This window comes from Lytechinus pictus, unplaced genomic scaffold (assembly GCF_037042905.1).
Source record: "Lytechinus pictus isolate F3 Inbred unplaced genomic scaffold, Lp3.0 scaffold_19, whole genome shotgun sequence".
Lineage (NCBI taxonomy): Eukaryota > Metazoa > Echinodermata > Echinoidea > Temnopleuroida > Toxopneustidae > Lytechinus > Lytechinus pictus.
The window spans coordinates 11,169,977-11,188,006 of record NW_026974140.1 but is presented as its reverse complement, the minus strand read 5'-3'; the positions used below and the strand labels follow the sequence as shown (position 1 = coordinate 11,188,006).

General features: G+C 36.2%; 1 protein-coding gene across 1 annotated transcript in view; it reads left to right on the top strand.

Moving 5' to 3' along the window:
* LOC129260665 (gamma-aminobutyric acid receptor subunit alpha-2-like) overlaps nucleotides 1-17,655 on the top strand; it is a 33,883-nt gene extending 16,228 nt beyond the window's left edge. The window contains exons 3-9 of the mRNA XM_054898619.2: nucleotides 2,683-2,750; nucleotides 5,994-6,217; nucleotides 9,326-9,408; nucleotides 11,805-11,957; nucleotides 12,834-12,986; nucleotides 14,543-14,766; nucleotides 16,021-17,655. Coding sequence (XP_054754594.1) covers nucleotides 2,683-2,750; nucleotides 5,994-6,217; nucleotides 9,326-9,408; nucleotides 11,805-11,957; nucleotides 12,834-12,986; nucleotides 14,543-14,766; nucleotides 16,021-16,347 — 1,232 coding nt within the window. The 3' untranslated portion in view covers nucleotides 16,348-17,655. The remainder of the gene's footprint in view (nucleotides 1-2,682; nucleotides 2,751-5,993; nucleotides 6,218-9,325; nucleotides 9,409-11,804; nucleotides 11,958-12,833; nucleotides 12,987-14,542; nucleotides 14,767-16,020) is intronic.
* The last annotated feature ends 375 nt before the right edge of the window (nucleotides 17,656-18,030 follow it).

The window sequence follows — 18,030 nt, the reverse complement described above, 5'->3', positions numbered from 1 at the left end:
CATATTATTATAATTTGACCAAGTGGCCTCTTACTAGTGGAGACAAGTCAGGAAGAAGAATGTTGGGGTTCATACAAATTATAGTTTGCCCCCAATATTATCATTATCATCCTGATTAGTGCATTTTCAAGCGATTTAAAAGCTGGTTAGGGACCAATCGTAGACGTGGGAGGTATCGTTTATTCTGGTTCCACCGCGAGGACTTTCATTAACAAAGCAATCTATACCCCCATACCTTTCTCTTCACTCTTTCGTATGGGATAGGTTCTTGACCTAGTCGAGAGCGTTCTCTGCATCGAATATCGGAGTAGCCTGGAGGCCGTCTGGTCACATTATATCTCATTTTCATGCCTCGTTTATTATCAATGGCTAGCCTCTTCTGACTTCGCTCGTGGATTGACCTGGGTCACGTTGCATTAAGAGTTGAGATCAATCGTAATTCTCAGAAAGATCAAACGCACCCTGATTTTCGACAAATCGGAAAACACGTTCGGGACTTTGCGTTCGATTTGTTGAGCTGCGTTCAAATGTAATTCTTCATGTAACAAACCGGCAGTGTTATTGAAAGAGACCCTGCTACAAAATATGTCCTTCATGACCTTAAGAATCCTGGAAGTCATGAAGGTAGAGGGGAAGAACTTGAACTACCCAGTCTTCCTCTAGAGATCAAATAAAATTCGCACCTTTTCATCTAATAGGATATACACAATTTAAATGCATCGCTATATTACGGCAAACTAAATTTAGTGTTAATGGTTTTCAGAGGGAGTTAGACCATCACTGTATCCAGGCTTTCACACCGTAAACTAATCGTAATTTGAATGATGATTCCAGTGAAAAATAAGGCTAATGACAAATATTTAGCACGTGTGAAACCAAACTCGAATCACGAACGCTAATCCAGTTAAGTTTCACTCAAATTACGGTACGAATTTCCCATGTGAAAGATCCAATGATTCTAAAGACGACTTGTAATCATCATTACAATGATGATTCAATATTCACGTGTGAAAAGGCCCTACGTTTAATAGGGAGCTTTATAAACAAGGGCATGGAGTGGGTATATTTGAGTTCAACGAAAACAATGTGACAGGAAGATTTGCAGGAGAGACTGATTAAGCTGCTCCTGAGTGAAATTCAACCTGTATTTCTTCATTCAATGGAGGATTAGTCAGTCATGTTGATAAAGTATGATTTGATTTTCCTAAGGGACTTTTCACACGTGAATCTTGAATCATCATTGAAATGATGATCCGCCATTCGTATAGAATCATCGGACCTTTCACACGCTCGCTCGAAAACTGTGATATGAATTCAAATTCCCGAGCGAAGGCTGTATGTGTCCTTGGTGACTTGTCAATCAAAGCACTGCGTCGCAAATACAATGCACTTTCTTTTATTTCCGCAATACAATGCTTAAAAGGTCACGTAAGCTCCGCCCCCAAAATATATTTTGGAGGTCAAGCCTTTCACACATAAAATTCGTACCGTAATTTGAGTGAAACTTAACTGGAATTCACCTCCGGAGTAGAAATCGAATTCGTGATTGTGATTAGTGTTCGTGATTCTAAAGCCCCCATCACACTTATTCGGAATCAGCAGGAATCAAGCAGAAGCTGGAACGAAAAAAAAAATTCAAAAAATCTAGAAATTTTTTGGAGGAACTTATGAATTCACCAAACTGGACTTTAAATTTAGCAAATTGACCAGGTGAATCATCATACACTAGTCAAAATGAACCACAATGGAGTCAGATTGATAATTAATGCTACATTCTTGGACATTCTATAGGCGCATTCTAAATATTTTGACTGCATTCTGAGTGCATTCGAAAAAAATTTGTCATTTCTTTTGGCCGTCCCGAATTCGAGGGGTATTTTCGAACGGTGTTCGAAGTAGATTTAAATGACTAACTGGTGGTAGAACAATAGTCCTTTCATTCCGGCCAATTCTGCTTGATTCGGAATAAGTGTGATGGGGGCTTATATGTTCTAGTTCGGTTTCACACGTGCTGAAAATTCGATATTAGCCTTATTTTTCACTGGAATCATCATTCAAATTACGATTTTTTTTAACCGTGTGAAAGGGCGGTAATTTAGGTTATCCCTCGTCTTGATTTTAGGTTTGATTTGATCTTGATATCCCTCCATGAGTTGTCACTGGACGATCAATATTGCAGATTTTACATTCAACCATTCGAAATCTATGTAAAAAAAAAGCTAGGTTTAATTAATCATAATTTAGGCCCAATTTAGGATCCATGTTTTAACCAAATACAACACCTGTAACACATCTGCGGCAAGTTGTATACATGGAATCGAGACTAGCCTGTCTTGTCTGGGCGAAGGGTTTGCCTGAAGGCAATCGGGCCATTAATGTATTCTGAAAGTAAATTACCAGTGATTTGTGATCCATGTCGACTTTTTATGACGGAAATTAAGTCTTGGCAATATAAACATTGCGTAGACTTTTGTCGTTTTACTTTCAAGGTCATGATTTAGAATACAAATATAGTCGGATGAGCAGATGACAAAGAGGTTAAGTGCGATTAATCCTGTAGGAAAGTGAAATGATTATTTTTATAATGTTTGAGAGCAGAGAACATTGATTGGTGATTAGTTTCAAAGGTATACGACGAATCATTTTTAAAGTTTTTATTTTAATTCTTATTGTTTTCTACAGGAACGCCCGTGATTGTGAGATCTGATATCTTTGTACTAAGTATTGGACCAGTTATTGAGATTGATATGGTAAGTTAAGGGGCGGAGAACCAAACAATTATTGGAGATTAAACTTAATTCTTAAAAGGAAGTGAAACTAGAACCCGGTTGATTTCTAAGCTATGCAATAATAATATAGCGTAATATGCATGAAGGTGCTCTGAAATCATTTTAATAGTACATTGTTATTATATTTATCTTTCTCGGTGGGAATTGTTATTATATTTAACTTTCTCGGTGGGAATTAAGGAAGGCTATAATTTTCTTTCCCCGATGATGAGCGGCGTTTTCGTGAGATCTGTGGTCCCACGGGGGGGGGGGGGGGGGCGGCAGGGGATGAGATGAACCCTCCCCCTCCCCAAAAATAATAATAATAAAAAATCTGCTGTATAAAATTCGAAACTCGAGGGGTAAAAGGTCGCTATATTATTAGAGATGTCACTGGACGATCAATATTGCTGATTTTGCTTGTATTCCTACTACCTTCCAGTGTACATGGTGTATCCTCCGTATATAGTGGAATGAGCGAATGCAGCAAAAATTGCAGTTTTATTTCATCGTCATCAAAATACATCAGAGCCTAGACTTCTTAAAACTTGTTTTATTATTGTCTCTGGCTTTTTCTAAACTCGATTGCTTTCTAAAACCTCCTGTATCTTAATATCATCACAGCGGATGATACGAAGGAGGAGATATTTTTTAAGAAATACATTTTCATGATCGAAAATTATAAGCCGAGAAAAAAATATAAAATCCAAATTGCTCTAATCACCACATCTGCCGAATATTACTGTAAATAATGCACAATTTTGTCACATTACCAGCAATAACTATAAAAAATGTTAGTGTCTGCTATGAGCACGTGACTGCTATAGACAGTTTGACTTTATTTTAGTATCGTCAACGAACGGAGCTAGCGACTGACAAATATAAATAGTTGGAAGTACTGTACGTCTTTCAATGAATATTTTTATATTAAAAATATGATTTTTAATGGTCATGCGACTCAACATTGACAATAATCATCATATAGTTCCAAGCCAGAGCGCGAATGCTGCCTCAATCCACCCTGAATTTAGACTTTCCGATCGAGCGTTTATAGCGATTATCTTTGCCAAGTTGAGTCTATTTACGTAATTCAAGACTTCTATATAACAGGGGTATGTCATAGTTCTGTTCCCTCCTTCCAAAACTTTGGATAAGCCCCTTACTCCCACCCCCCCCCCCGAGCTTGTCCTTGTTTCAAAAACAGAATGTGTAAGATTTAAAGGGAAATATTTTTCAAACCATTAAAGCAACAAAAAAAGGGTAACTACAGCGAAGCCGAAGGCCCAATGTTATAGGCTAATAAGTATTATCCAAGCATGGCGGACGCGGTTGAGGTAAAACTAGAAAAAAACGATATAGCATAAACATCGTTGAATTGCAACAAGTAACTTCTAAGCATACATTACGTACATATACATAATCTATATTTTGATTTGAAAATCTATCAGAGTTTATATGGTTATACAGTCTACCACAAGCTTATCCTAGCCCAACCCTATTGCCAAAACAATCACATATCCATTTAGATTGAAATATTCCATCAGGAATAAATCGAACATGACCGAGATCCACTCCCCACATTGGTAGCCTTCGTCGATGCGCATAAAATTGATAATGTCCTTGTATTTCATTCTTTATATTGTTTTTTTTTGTTTAGAATTAAAGTTGGTGAATTGTTTTCTGATGAATGTCTTTATTTGGAACACAGATTATCATTAGAGAAAACAATTTAACGAAAGTGACATAAATTGGTAATTTTATCATTCATTGAATGAATGACAAGTCCACCCCAACAAAAGTTGATTTGAATAAAAATAGAAAAATCCAACAAGCATAACTCTGAAAATTTCATCAAAATCGGATGTAAAATAAGAAAGTTATGACAGTTATAAAGTTTCGCTTAATTTCACAAAACATTAATTTTATGCACATCCTAGTCGGTATGCTAGTGAGGAGACTGATGACATCACCCACTCACTATTTCTTTTGTATTTTATTATATCAAATATGATATATCCTAATTTTCTCCTCATTGTCAAGTGGAACAACGATTAATTCCTCCATGATCGTGTGGAAGTAGCATTGTTTGATACTACATGCTTCAGTCAAGTTGGTATACTGTCAAATCTGTAAAAAAAAATGAAATATGGTATAATTCAAACAATAGAAATCAAAAGAAATATAGAGAGTGAGGGACATCATCGACCATCTCATGTGCATGTCACTGAGTTGTGCATCTCACTGTTTTGTAAAAATCAAGCGAAACTCTAAAATATCGTAGCTTTCTTATCTTACATCCGATTTTGATAAAATTTTCAGCGCTATGCTATTTTGGATTTTCTCTATTAATTCGAATGAGGTAGACTTGAACTTTAAGTTCGTGAGCCCATTTCCTCAATGCTTAATAATCACGAAAAGCTGTACGATGTTTGCCTCAAGTAGGTTTTCAATTTTTCAAAAATATATCCAGACTATATAGCTAAAAAAAGAGGCACTATTTATTTCCAGAAATATGAGTATTCGTTCGACTTAGCGAGATTCGTTCTATGTACAGGATATACCTTTGTATAGACCACAATCTTTGTCTTGATTTGAGACTATCTTCATGCCCTATATTTTTGGTATAAAAATTATATCAATATTTCTTGTCGTGTTTCATTCAAGCAAGTAGAATAACACCGATCCTTTTTAAGTACAGACCAAATAAAGCTGGATTTCCCCTGTCATAGAGAAAACCGTCTATACATTATAGGCTCAACCACTGTAGTGAAAACGATTTGAGCCGCTTAAAGTTTTTTGTTGGTGGTGTTGTTGTTTTACATGTAGATACTAAACGGAGGCAGTAAGCAAATGAGGGAGATCGTGATGTCACAACCGAAATATCCTTATTATGAAATATGAATATCTAAATTGTTGGAGAGTTGAAAGTTTAAAAAGGCAATCTTCCATCGAATGAAAAAATTATACAAAATAACAATGTAAAAATACGGCGACAATCCTATTGTACATTTATTTTGATGGAGGATTTTTGTTTGTTTTTATCAATTTCTTAGAAAAATGAGGGCAATGAAACTGACAAGACCAGCTAGGCATCTAACATTTAAACAAAAATAATGAGAAAAATAGGTCCTACGTACTTGATCAGTAAACACAAGTTGGAAACAATCCTTGTTTCTGTGTGGACCTTACCCCCATGCATAAAACCCCTCTTTCTCCCTATTTCAGGAGTTTCAGATTGATATGTTCTTCCGTCAGAGGTGGAATGACCCAAGGTTAAAGTTCAACGTCACTACCTTCGATGAGCTCCGTCTGAACACGGTCATGTTAGATACGATCTGGTATCCGGATACTTACTTCTATAACGGCAAGGAAGCTATCAAGCACAGTGTGACCACACCAAATAGGATGTTCCGGATATCACCAGAGGGAAATATATTATACACATCGAGGTGAGATCGTTTTTTTTAATTATTAATATTTTGGGAAGAGGGGTGATTATATCGGGGTCTGTTTCCTCCCTACTGTGAACATAGTGTTCACAGTGTGGAACACAATTTGAAATCCCCTTCACACTTTTAAATTTGGCATTTCAACAGTGCATGTGAATAATATTTTCACATCGTCCGCTATCATTATGTGAACACACTGTGATCACAGTGAATGAATTTACACTGTTAAAAATACTAGTAATTTTACAGATAAAAATCGTAAATTCATAGGATGTTTACATTTTTGATAACAGACGACACAATGATTCAACAAACCAAACGTACTATATGCAGTGATATGTAACGTAGAATTACAAGTTAAATGTATAACAAAGTATATATAATCATCTTTGTAAAAATACCAACGAACCATCGTGTTTTTTCGTTGATTGCCGTGCACCTATCGTATAAATAGTGTTCGTATTTGTAAATTAACGGCGATTTTCATGTTAAATGAATGTTGAAATGGTGCGATTTTGTAAGAGTTATCCAATATTTTTGCATTTTTACAGCCCATTGTTTTTTAACTGTTCATACTGTTTGTGAGTCCCCGCTGCCAGTAATAATTACTGTTTTTACAGTTTTATTTTTAACAGTGTATGTTCTTTCTAACAGGGCTACTCGTCATGTTCGTTGTATAGCTTAGTATGTGGACTGTACTGAAGTTTTAAGTGCCATCTACTTGACGAGATGGGAGATACGTTATGGTGGAAAATTACTGATGACTAACAGTGCTTTCCACCCATCTTACTCGTTTTAAAAACATTTTTAAGGCATTTTTGTGTTTGATTGATTAACAGGACTCTTTTTGATGCCACAGACACAATCATGATCGAAACTGACTCCAAACTGACCTATAGTGTGTCTTTAATTGTTCGCCCTCTGGTCGGTCACGCCAATGTGACTGTGGTATTAAAGACAGAGAAACCTAAAAATAATAGCATGATCAAAGTTTTCATCTCGTGGTGTCACGCGCGTAAAACTTTCCCCATAGACTTGTGTTTTAAAATATTAAGAAAAATTCATAAAAAATAAATGTGAAATTAGAGGGTCGAATGTTTACTACCTTTGGATAGGATATATATCTGACATTCCATATCTGACCAGAGAAGGGTATCGTAGCCAGCTCATTTTAAAGATAAATCGCCATTTATGAAGATAACTATGATGGGATCAAATTCATCAACTGAAACAGTAAAATAGCCCCAATTCTTCCGCCAGTCAAAAAATAGTTCCAATTCATTGATATATCTTCCCAATTTGGGCAAAGGAAGTGCAGTAGTTACCATTTCTAGAATCATTTCTAGAATCAGTGTTAGATTTTAAATCATATTCATACACTTTTGTCAATCAGCAATATCAAATTGAAAAAATTCGAATAGGTTGGGTCGAACGAATATCTTTAGCCCTCCTGATCAGTGGCGTAACAGGCGGGGGGGCAGGGGGGGCAAGTTGCCCCCCCTGGCGGATTTCACCGGGAAAATAAAAGAAAAACGGGAAAAAGAAAAAAAGGAGGGAGAAAGAAAGGGAAAGGGGAAGGAAAGGGGAAAAGGAAAGAAGGAAAGGGAAAAAGAAAAGTGAAAAGAAAACGAAGAAAAAACATTTTTTAATGGGAAAGGAAGGAAAGCGGGAAAATGTACGAAAGAAGAACATTTGAGAAAGAACAAATCATTGAGAAATAGGCCTATGTAATGCAATAGCACGGTGGGAAATAAATTTTAAGATGGCAAAATGGCAAACACTAGCGGGAAACGAAGGTAGAATGTAATTATTCAAAAGCTAAATTGGAAAACAAAGAAAAGGGACAAGAAAAAAAAAATAACACGACCGGGCTGCCGATGATTGAAATTAAAGAGCGGGAAGAAAGATGGACTGCATACAACATTGTGCTACAAGCTTGCTAAATTTTATGCAAATAAGCTACCGGTGCTTTGCCCCAGACCCCACGCAGTAGGGGGCTCTTCATCTATAACCTTCAAATGGCTCTATAACGCCCCCGTTCAATCACGTTCAATCACTGGCATACAGGAGGAGGGGGGGGTCGTGGTTCCACACCCAAGAGGAACTAAAAAAATTATAGGAGACAACGTTTAATGAAATGAATGGAAACAATGAAATTTGTTATTTGCTGAATATAATGGAAAAATCTATCACATAATTAGAATTTAATTTCGGTAGGCATTTTTTTTTCCAGCTCGCTTTGCACGCTGGCGACTTTTTACAAAATTTTCCCACATTGCTATGTTTTGCCCCCTCAAAATATTTGGTTCATTATGCAACTGGGTTTAATAAATGTGTTGTGTAAAAGCTAAATTCTGTATATGCCCGCGATTTGATTAAAATTGCGGAAATCTGCGAGGTTTAAATGGCTTTGATATCAAGAAGTTCCGGGGGCTCCGCCCCGGACCCCAAACGCGTATGGAAGGGTTGGGCCATGGCCCCAAAAAGTTCTACAGACAAGAACAACAAAAAAAGGAGGAAAGAAAAGCAAAGGAAAATTGAAGGATATGATTTTAATTACTGAAAATAATGTCAAACAATAGCTCAAAGTTAGATTCTCATGAAAAGTTGATTTTTTTCTCGCTCGCTTCGCTCGCTCGGGACTTATATATAAAGCAGCTTTTTAGCACATGTGCTATACTGCGCCCCTCGTTGTTTTTTTGTTTTGTTTTGGTTTTTACTCTTCACGCTACTGCCGCAACGAATTCTGTTCACAGTGGCGTACAGACCACCGTGACAAAAAAGGAATCTAAAGAGAGAAGAATGAAATATATTATTCTCTGGATATCATGTCAAAATCTATCACAAAATTTGATTTTTGTATTAAAAAGGTGAAAATTTTTGCTCGCTCGCTTCGCTCGCTCGCAACTTTTTTAAAAGATATATTCTGGCCTTCTCAAAATAGTCGCCTCATTACACCATTACGCCTGTTCATACCATGATATGACCGGGAAATTTTTGGCTCTTGCCCCCCCTGGCCACCGACCCCTGTTACGCCGCTGCTCCTGATGTTATTAGGCTCATGGCACCTTCGTCCTAATCATCTCCACCATGATTTTTTTTACGCAGGTTGACGGTGGTGGCGCAATGCATCATGGACCTACGGAAATACCCGATGGACACTCAAGTTTGCCCACTCTCTTTCGGAAGCAGTGAGTATCATATACATCCGAAAAAAGGGAAAAGGATAAGTTTGTTCCAATTGCTGTCATTATTTCTCTCCTTTTTAACCTCTGCAAATGTATTGTAACTCTGATTATTTGAAAAATGGAAAAGAAAGAAATAGATTGAGATCTTGGGCCCCGTCTTACAAAGAGTCACGATTGATCCGATCAACCTTATGGAAATCCAACAATGTCATATGTTTTTCTCCAGGAAATTTGCATGATGTACTTTGTAAACAAAGAGAAGCACACTGAATTTTCAAGAAAACAATGAACGTATGATTATACATCACATCTAAAAATATTTCTTTTACAAACATGTACTTCATGTGTTGACGTTGCTGGCTTTCCATAGTTGCGCTTAATCGGATTAATCATAACTCTTTGTAAGACGGGCCCGGAAGAGTAAAATCTGGAGAATCAATTAAAAAAGAAAATCTACATTATCATCTAAACTATAGTTATCAACCTTACATATTTACCCTTTCAATTAAATTGGCTTTAGTAGTTTCACATCAAATGAAGATTCAGATGCTGTACACTAATAAACGAGACAGATAACATAAAAATATAATGTAGTGTGTTGGGAATGAACTTGTAGAGAGAATAAGATGAAGAATGGAAAGTGCTAAAGGAAATGATAATTGGCGAATAAATAAAAGTGCTCCTCAGTAAATAAACAACAAAAAATACATGATATTGATTGCATATGGCTCCATGAGAAGAATGGTTTATTATCAAAGAAGATTTATACTGATGGAAAGGGATAATGGAAAGGATTGAAATGAGTTTGATTTATAACAACGTTTTCGTTACGTGGTTTGGTTTTACATACAAATGCTATACAGTCACACCAACGAAACCGACTCCAAACCGACCGATGAAATCCCTTTCAAAATAACGTAAGAGCTTTGATCGGTCTGGTTTCGGTTTGATGGGTGTGACTGTGACACAAAAAGAGGAGAAGTAAGAAGCATTCTCTTAAGAATTACATGAAGTGGTCCGCTCAAGACCGCGGAGTGATACCAAGACACTGGACAAGGCAGGCATTATTTCTTGTTATCCCACTGCATCCCTTGCCTTATACCCCTCGTCCGCGTTCCTTAAAAATCAATCAACATGTCATTTCGATTGATTTCCGATAAAAGCCTCTCCATTTCTATCATCAAGAAAGCATCAAAAGGGGCCAAGAATCCCACTGATTGTTTTCATGATGTTCTCTCTAGCCCGCAGCAAGCAGCTTGATAATTTTCCAATTTCATTCCCTCCCATATTTGTTTGTTTTCGTGAGTCTGTATGAAGCTCCTCGGTATTATCATTCAGGGCGTTATCTCCAGAGAAAGCATGTTGGTCGGCAATCATGACAATGGCATGGTATTCTGTATATAGTCGAAATTATACCACTGCAGCGTGGTAAAGAGTCGAAATTATACCACTGTTGCATGGCATACAGTGTATATTATGATCGTCGAAATTATACCATTGCAACATGGTATATATGAAAAATATTTGGATTATTGCAATATTGGCCGAATTACATCAATTCAACGTGGTTTATTTTTACCACTTCTCTTTTTACTAATTATCAAAAAATATAAATATTCATACACACTACAACATTGTGTTTTAATATTCTATTCCTTTATTTCCTTCTATTTTCTAAAAATTATGTAATTCATTTTTGAGGAGGCAGGGATGCTGCCATTCATTATGTAAGCTTTGCATTCCTCTCTTAAAATGTCCATTTTGAATGTGTTATTGGGGTGATTTTTGTAGATATCTTGTATCATAAAAAGTTATTCCTACTATGAGAAAATATTTTATTTTTTCCTTTGCAAAGTCTAATATAGGGAAAATGAAATACGCAATGGAAAATGAAAATAAATTCATTCAATGAATATTTCTTTACAACATACTTTTTATGACTAGAATCTTAATAGTTTTGTGGATTTAAAAAAATGGTCTGGAATAAGGAATCGATCTTGAAGATCGATTCCCTAGACCACATTTTCATGATCATGTAGGAAGTTCCTACATGATCATAATAATAAATTCACCCATTCACCTCCCCTGGGTTGAGTGCAGCACAATGTGGATGAATAACTTGCTGAAGGAACCTACGCCATGGCTGGGATTTGAACCCACGACCCTCTGTTTCAAAGTCCGGAGACTTATCCACTGGGCCACAATGCTCCAACGATCATGTAGATGTTTGTGAGATTAATCGAAAAGTACAGTACAATTAATACTAAGATGAATGTACTTTTATCTAAAGATATTTCGTTATTTTTAAATCATATTTCGCTGTAAATATTCGATTTTAAACAATCAAAATCTCTCTTTCCGTGTCTCTAATTCTCTCTCCCTTCCCTCCCTATGTTTAGATAGCTATTCTGAAGAGGATGTGATCTATGCATGGAAATACCCTGCTCCGAATGAATCACTGGCTATCGATACTTCGGATGAACTCATCTTAGCTCAGTTTAATCTCACTGGATGGGAGGGAAAGAGTTGGATCAAACCATCGAATAGGGTTGGTAAGGAAGCATCTTTGCCACTCTCCACCCACGTGTATAGCGGGTACCTTGTAGGAAGGATGGAATTCTTTGCATGCCCCGAGAACACCTCGTATTTATAGGGTAGCCGCGCTAAAGACAGGGTAATATCATGGAGCTATTAATAGCTCCATGGTAATATCGTATATCTTAAAAACGTTGTATTAAAGATTCATGAAAGTAGTTGCCATGGTTGCACTAAACACTGATTTCATGAGAAAGAATGTAAATCAAGATTAATTCTTATTTTATCCCCATAATCACTCTAGATCTAGTAAAGTTACATATTAAAGTGAACTTTGTCAAGTCATCTAATATAGAAATGACCACAATAAATCGCTAACGCAGATAAGCACATGTGAGCAATCTATTATCATTATTATCATCATCATCATCATCATCATCATTATTGCTTGGAATAAGGCCCGAAGTTTTGCTGTATCGTGCTTATTTATTTTCCCAATTCCTCATCAATGACATAATTATTTCTTCAATAACCTTTGACACATGTTTTTATTCATAATACACTAATAGCTGGTAGAAAGATAATTTTGGGTGAAAATATTAATTTTGACATTTCTTACAAATACCTACAAAAAAATTGCTAAATCATGATTTCCATTTAATTTTGTTTTGTGAATTCTTTATGTATATCATTGTATTTTTAAACTCTTTAATGAACTGTGTCAAGGAACCTCTTGCGATCATGATAAAATAAATCAATTCAAAACAGCAAAAGTAACAATAATTGTAGATTTAAGATTACTAAATGTTCCTTTGAAGTGACCTGTTGAGATTTCTTTTTCAAATCATTCTTCTGATTATTAAATGCAATATCAAAACTTTTGCCCACATCAGGTAACCGAACCGTATTGACAGTGGAGTTTAGATTGGAGCGCCATATTGGATTTTTCCTCATCCAGACTTATTTCCCGTGTGTAATGATAGTGGGTCTTTCATGGGTTTCATTCTGGTTGAACCGTGAAGCTACACCTGCTCGAGTGGCCCTCGGTAAGTAGAGCCTTGGCCTTCCTTATAGACAGGGGCTTTGGATTTTATTTTGAAGAGGGCAGCTGAAGCCGTAGAACATGCAGAAAATCACATTTTCATTGTCATTTTCACGTTTTTGTACGCACTAATTAAACAAGTTTGGTGCTGTACCCTAAAGATATTCTGCATAAGAGAAAGTATTTTCTATATAGCCGCTATATATCATTTTCCGGTGGACAATTGAAATTCAATAATATTCTGTTTTTCCTGTCTTCTTTTTCCCCCTAAATGTTATTGTTTTAAAACTCCTTGTGGCTCTGTTTATCGTCAGTTTCAAAGTCGCTTTCACATACGATTCGTCGCCATTTTTGCCCTATCTGTCTATAGTCAGTGACGATTCCCTTTTGTAACTTTTGATGGAATTGCATAACCCTTCTAGCCATGATACAAGAGCTGGGTTAGGCAACAGACAGACTAACCAACCGGATTCCTGAACGATCAAAGCTATTACGTTATGTCCAATGTCATACCATCGTTCGGTTTGGAGTCAGTTTCACTAGTGTGACTAAAGCATGTCCCTCACTTCATCTCATGTAAAACCGAGAAGAAATCTGTTTTTCGAGCGCATCGGAAGTGTAATCAATGATTTACCCTTCGGCAGCCCTTGGCACAACTGTTTTGACTTCTGGTGTTGTTACTCGCACCAAGGGTGTCACAGAAAGTGATACAGGCCAACTCAATGGTTCCCGGCAAAGCTAATAAGAATTGATTCAAGAAGCGCAGTTATGGATTTTCCCCTCTTGTAGTCGAGTTTCGATTGTTTCTTGAAGGGCCGATTTCAGGGGAACACAGAGAAAGCCAGGAAACACACTTGATTAGAATTGATTTTTTTGTAGCAAATGAAACATGTGGCATTTTCAGACACTAAATCATCCTGAAACTTGCAATAAAACGCATTCAAAATTTGTTTAGATAGAAAATTTATTGGAAAAGAACAAACATAGAGTATAAACATAGGCCTAATACAATTTGCAGTTAGTCAATGACTGGCAATACTTCTAGCCCAGTTATTTTTATGCGTTATGACTTGTGGTTTAAACAAATTTGTTTCTTTTCGACTAAAAACCAATACCAAATCAATTACTAAAACAGTACACAAAAGGCAATACGAATTATAATACAACACATTCGACATAATACAGATAAATCAATGTGTATGGTTACCACGGTTACCGAAATGAGTATGTTTCATATGAATTATCTTTCTTTTTTTAAGTAAAGCTAAAAAAATGGAGTGATTCCGGAAATATTGAAATAGATTGAACTGTAGATATAAAAACAGAATGAACATAACACAAAAACTTTTCGTTTCCATGAAAATCGTATAAAATAATATTTTCTTTGTTGTGAAGTTAAAATGAATGTGAAAAATTATGTATGAAAATTGATAAACGAAAATGAGTATAACTAAGGATGTTAAGAGAAAGTGGTGCGTCTGTATTTTCTTCTGAAATGACAGCACAATGGTCTTGTTACTAAACCCATGCTGTTTTATGTTCCATTCTTTAATCACAAAGGGACAATGACCACCCTAACGATCACGACCCTTGGATGGAGTGCCCGAGCCGTGCTTCCGAAGGTTGGATATCCTAAGGCCATTGACTGGTTTATCATGTTATGTTTTGCCTTCGTCCTCGGAGCCATCATCGAGTTCGCCACGGTAAATTACTTCACGAAGAGGAGGACGGGTATGCTACCCGGAATGGCTGATGATGAGGAGGATGACATCGCACAAGCCCAGGTAAATAATCTGTTTTAAAAATCACGACCAGAAATAAACAAATCAAGTTTTCCTTTGAAACTTTTTGAAGTTTTGTCGAAAACAATTATCATACACCAACCCCTTTACTGCTTGCCGCATTATTCGTATTTTATCCCCACTTTCATCTTCAAAATTCCGAAAAATTTGTTCAAGAGAATGTTGTTTCGGAACTGCAAGAAAAATGTTTGATAAGCTGATTTGTGACAATTTGGACGAACACGGACATGAGGGAGTTATGAATTGTTAAAAGTTGTGACTGAAAATCACTTTACCAATAAATTGTGATTTCAAATTGGCCGCAAATGTAATGTCATTGTGCATGAGCTACTCCACTCGCGCCAATGCAGATTATTTAATATAAGGTCTTCTCTACTCACTAATGCCCCTTTTGTCCCCTTGTTTCTAGTGTTGCTGTAGCTTGTTTGTGGTCTATATTATGGTTGTTCCACTTTATATGTTTGTCATTTTGCCTCCGACGAAGATTCTGCTAGGATCGAAAGCTTAGGCCCCTTTTTTACTTTCTTATTTAATATTTGCTGTGGTATGTTTTGTAATGCTATTCATTATTATAGGGGTGGGGTCCTTTGTCGAGAAAACCACGGATTCCTTATTAATAAATATAGGACAAATGGTAGAGCAAATTCGTTATTGATGCACCTCAAAAATTGTCAGTTTGACATAAAAATTAGAATTTTTATTCTTTTTATACATCTGGCACTATCTCTCTGTACGGTTTTGTATTATAATTTTTTTGGCACTTATATCTTACAAGTCTTACGTAACTGGAAATAAGAACGCTATATTTACAAACATCATATCCTGAAATTTTGTCTCATATATTCTTTTTCGATGAGAACACCGTTAAAAACTAAATAACGAACAAAGTTCGAGAAGAAAAGTACGCGTATTTTTTTTTGATCGAACAACCGATCCGAAGATAATTATGTTCCTATAAAATCGTAAAATAGATCCACTAGAACATGGCTTTGTGTTAGTATCATCCATATTGATACACGCAGCAACATTTTTATGATCTTTCGTTATTGTGCAGTAATGAATCGAAAAGTATAACTGACGCTTTTGGACGACTTTCCCAAACTTAAAGGGGCTCTTTAAACAAATATTTATATATTCATAGTGCAAGAACTATAACTCGATATTTATCATGTTCACTGAATTCCCCTCTATTTTTAATTCCTTCATTCTTTTTCTCCCCCGAACTACCAATCAAAGGTGGAAAAAGTTGAAGCCTCGTTGATGAGAAGGAAGAAAAAGCGCTTCTCTCTCATCCGAGGATTTACGAGGTACCAGGGCAAGGTATCTCGGACACCTTCGGACGAAGATCGGCGATTCTCGGATCACTCGAACAACCTATGTTCTGACATACTCAACTGCATCACGGGAAATGCCGAATACAGGGAGAGCAGACTCCGGCGGAGCAAAGATCAGAAACCGTTCAACAGCGTTAGTAAAATTGATGAGTTGGCTAGAATTGGTTTCCCTCTTGGGTTTCTTCTCATGAATCTACTCTACTGGTGTGTTTTCACCCTTGATTATTAATTCAATTACAAAGACTACTATATCTGCACAACTGAATGAATATCTTAGAAAAAAATCCTATCCTGAATTCATCTACCTTCATGAAAGTTTACCAGAAATTCATGCACTATATCATTTTCAATGAGTTTCTTACAATATATTAGTCATTAGTAAAAGCGTAATAAAAATGTAGTATCTTCGGAGTTCATCTGGTATATGTAAATATCATTCTGTAATTTGTAGAGATTATATATACTGAAAAGTACTATTCAAGATTGCGAAAACGAGTCTAACCGTAATGCTTGTACACTTATTCATTGTGGAACAATAATGGGGAGAAAACAAGACATGTGTATATATCATGATTACGAATTAGATTCCAGGGCTCCATTTCAAAAGAAAAAGGTTGCTAAGATCTTGCTGGAATATCACTTTTCATTGGAAGAACCAATTTAAAAGCAGCATTCTCACTGTTGTCATGGGAGTTGACATTCTAGCAAAACTTGTTATCATAGCGACTTTTTATGAAATGCGGCCCATAAACGTATAGTCTTGTGTGTAATAATATATTGTATTGTTAACACTTACATGACGTAGGCATGAGTGCATGTCAAAATTTTAAAACTAAATTTAAGAGCATGTAACAGGGGTTCTACGGGGTATCTCAATGGGTGGAGGGGGGGGGGCAAGATGACCTTAAAGTGATTTTGATTTTTAAATTGAATTAATTGGGGCATTATTGAGATAAACGATGCAAAACGCTCTCTTTATGCTCTTTTTCTTTCCTTTCCCTTTCCATATTTTCTCTCCATTTTTTTTCTTCAATTATTGAAGAAAAAAAACATAGGGCGGTCGCTTCTAAATTACCCCCCCCCCCTTCGTGGCGTCTCCTCGTGGCTATGCAGAATTGTTTTCTTCTCCTGAGAAGCGAGTAATGTCCTATGCATGATTATTTAATGAATGAGTCAGACATTGTGGTGGTGTAATGTATTGATGACCCATTACATAACCCTTAACCTCACCACATTGTTTTCAACTTTGAAGCAAAAAGTATTTTTTAGAGGGAAAAATACAAATTTCAGCCAAAAAAGTAAAAAAGGGTGTGAAATAGATAAGTGTTTTTTACCCGCACACATCATTGAATATAATAAAGAAATAAGAACAATATTGTTAGTCCAGGTATGGATTCTCATTCTTGTCATAGTCTTTTAGATGATGGATGCATAAGAAACGTGTGGATGTGAAAATATCGCATTAAGTTCGGACTGGGGTAATTTGAGCCAGCCAACATGGGCAAGTTGAGCCATAGTAATTCTTATGGTAATATTTAATAATAATATAAAAAAAAAACGTGAAAAGTCATTGATATGCAGGCAGAAAGGAGCAATATCACATGACAAATTCTTTTACTTTTAGAGGATGTTAGTATTTATAGAGAACTAACAAGTGAAAAGACTTAAAATAAAAAATTGACATGATGGCTCTTCCCGCATACATTTTGTACATAGTTTTTGTGGCTCAACTTACCCCAGAAGGTGGCACAATTTACCCCATAGATGGGGCAAGTTGAGCCATTTCGTTTTTTTACAAAGGTCACAATGACTTTCAGTGTCGGGGTAGAAAGTTATATATAGGTGAAAAATATCTCCCAAGAATCAAATCTAAAGGCTAAGTATTTATTTCTACAATATTATTAGTCATATC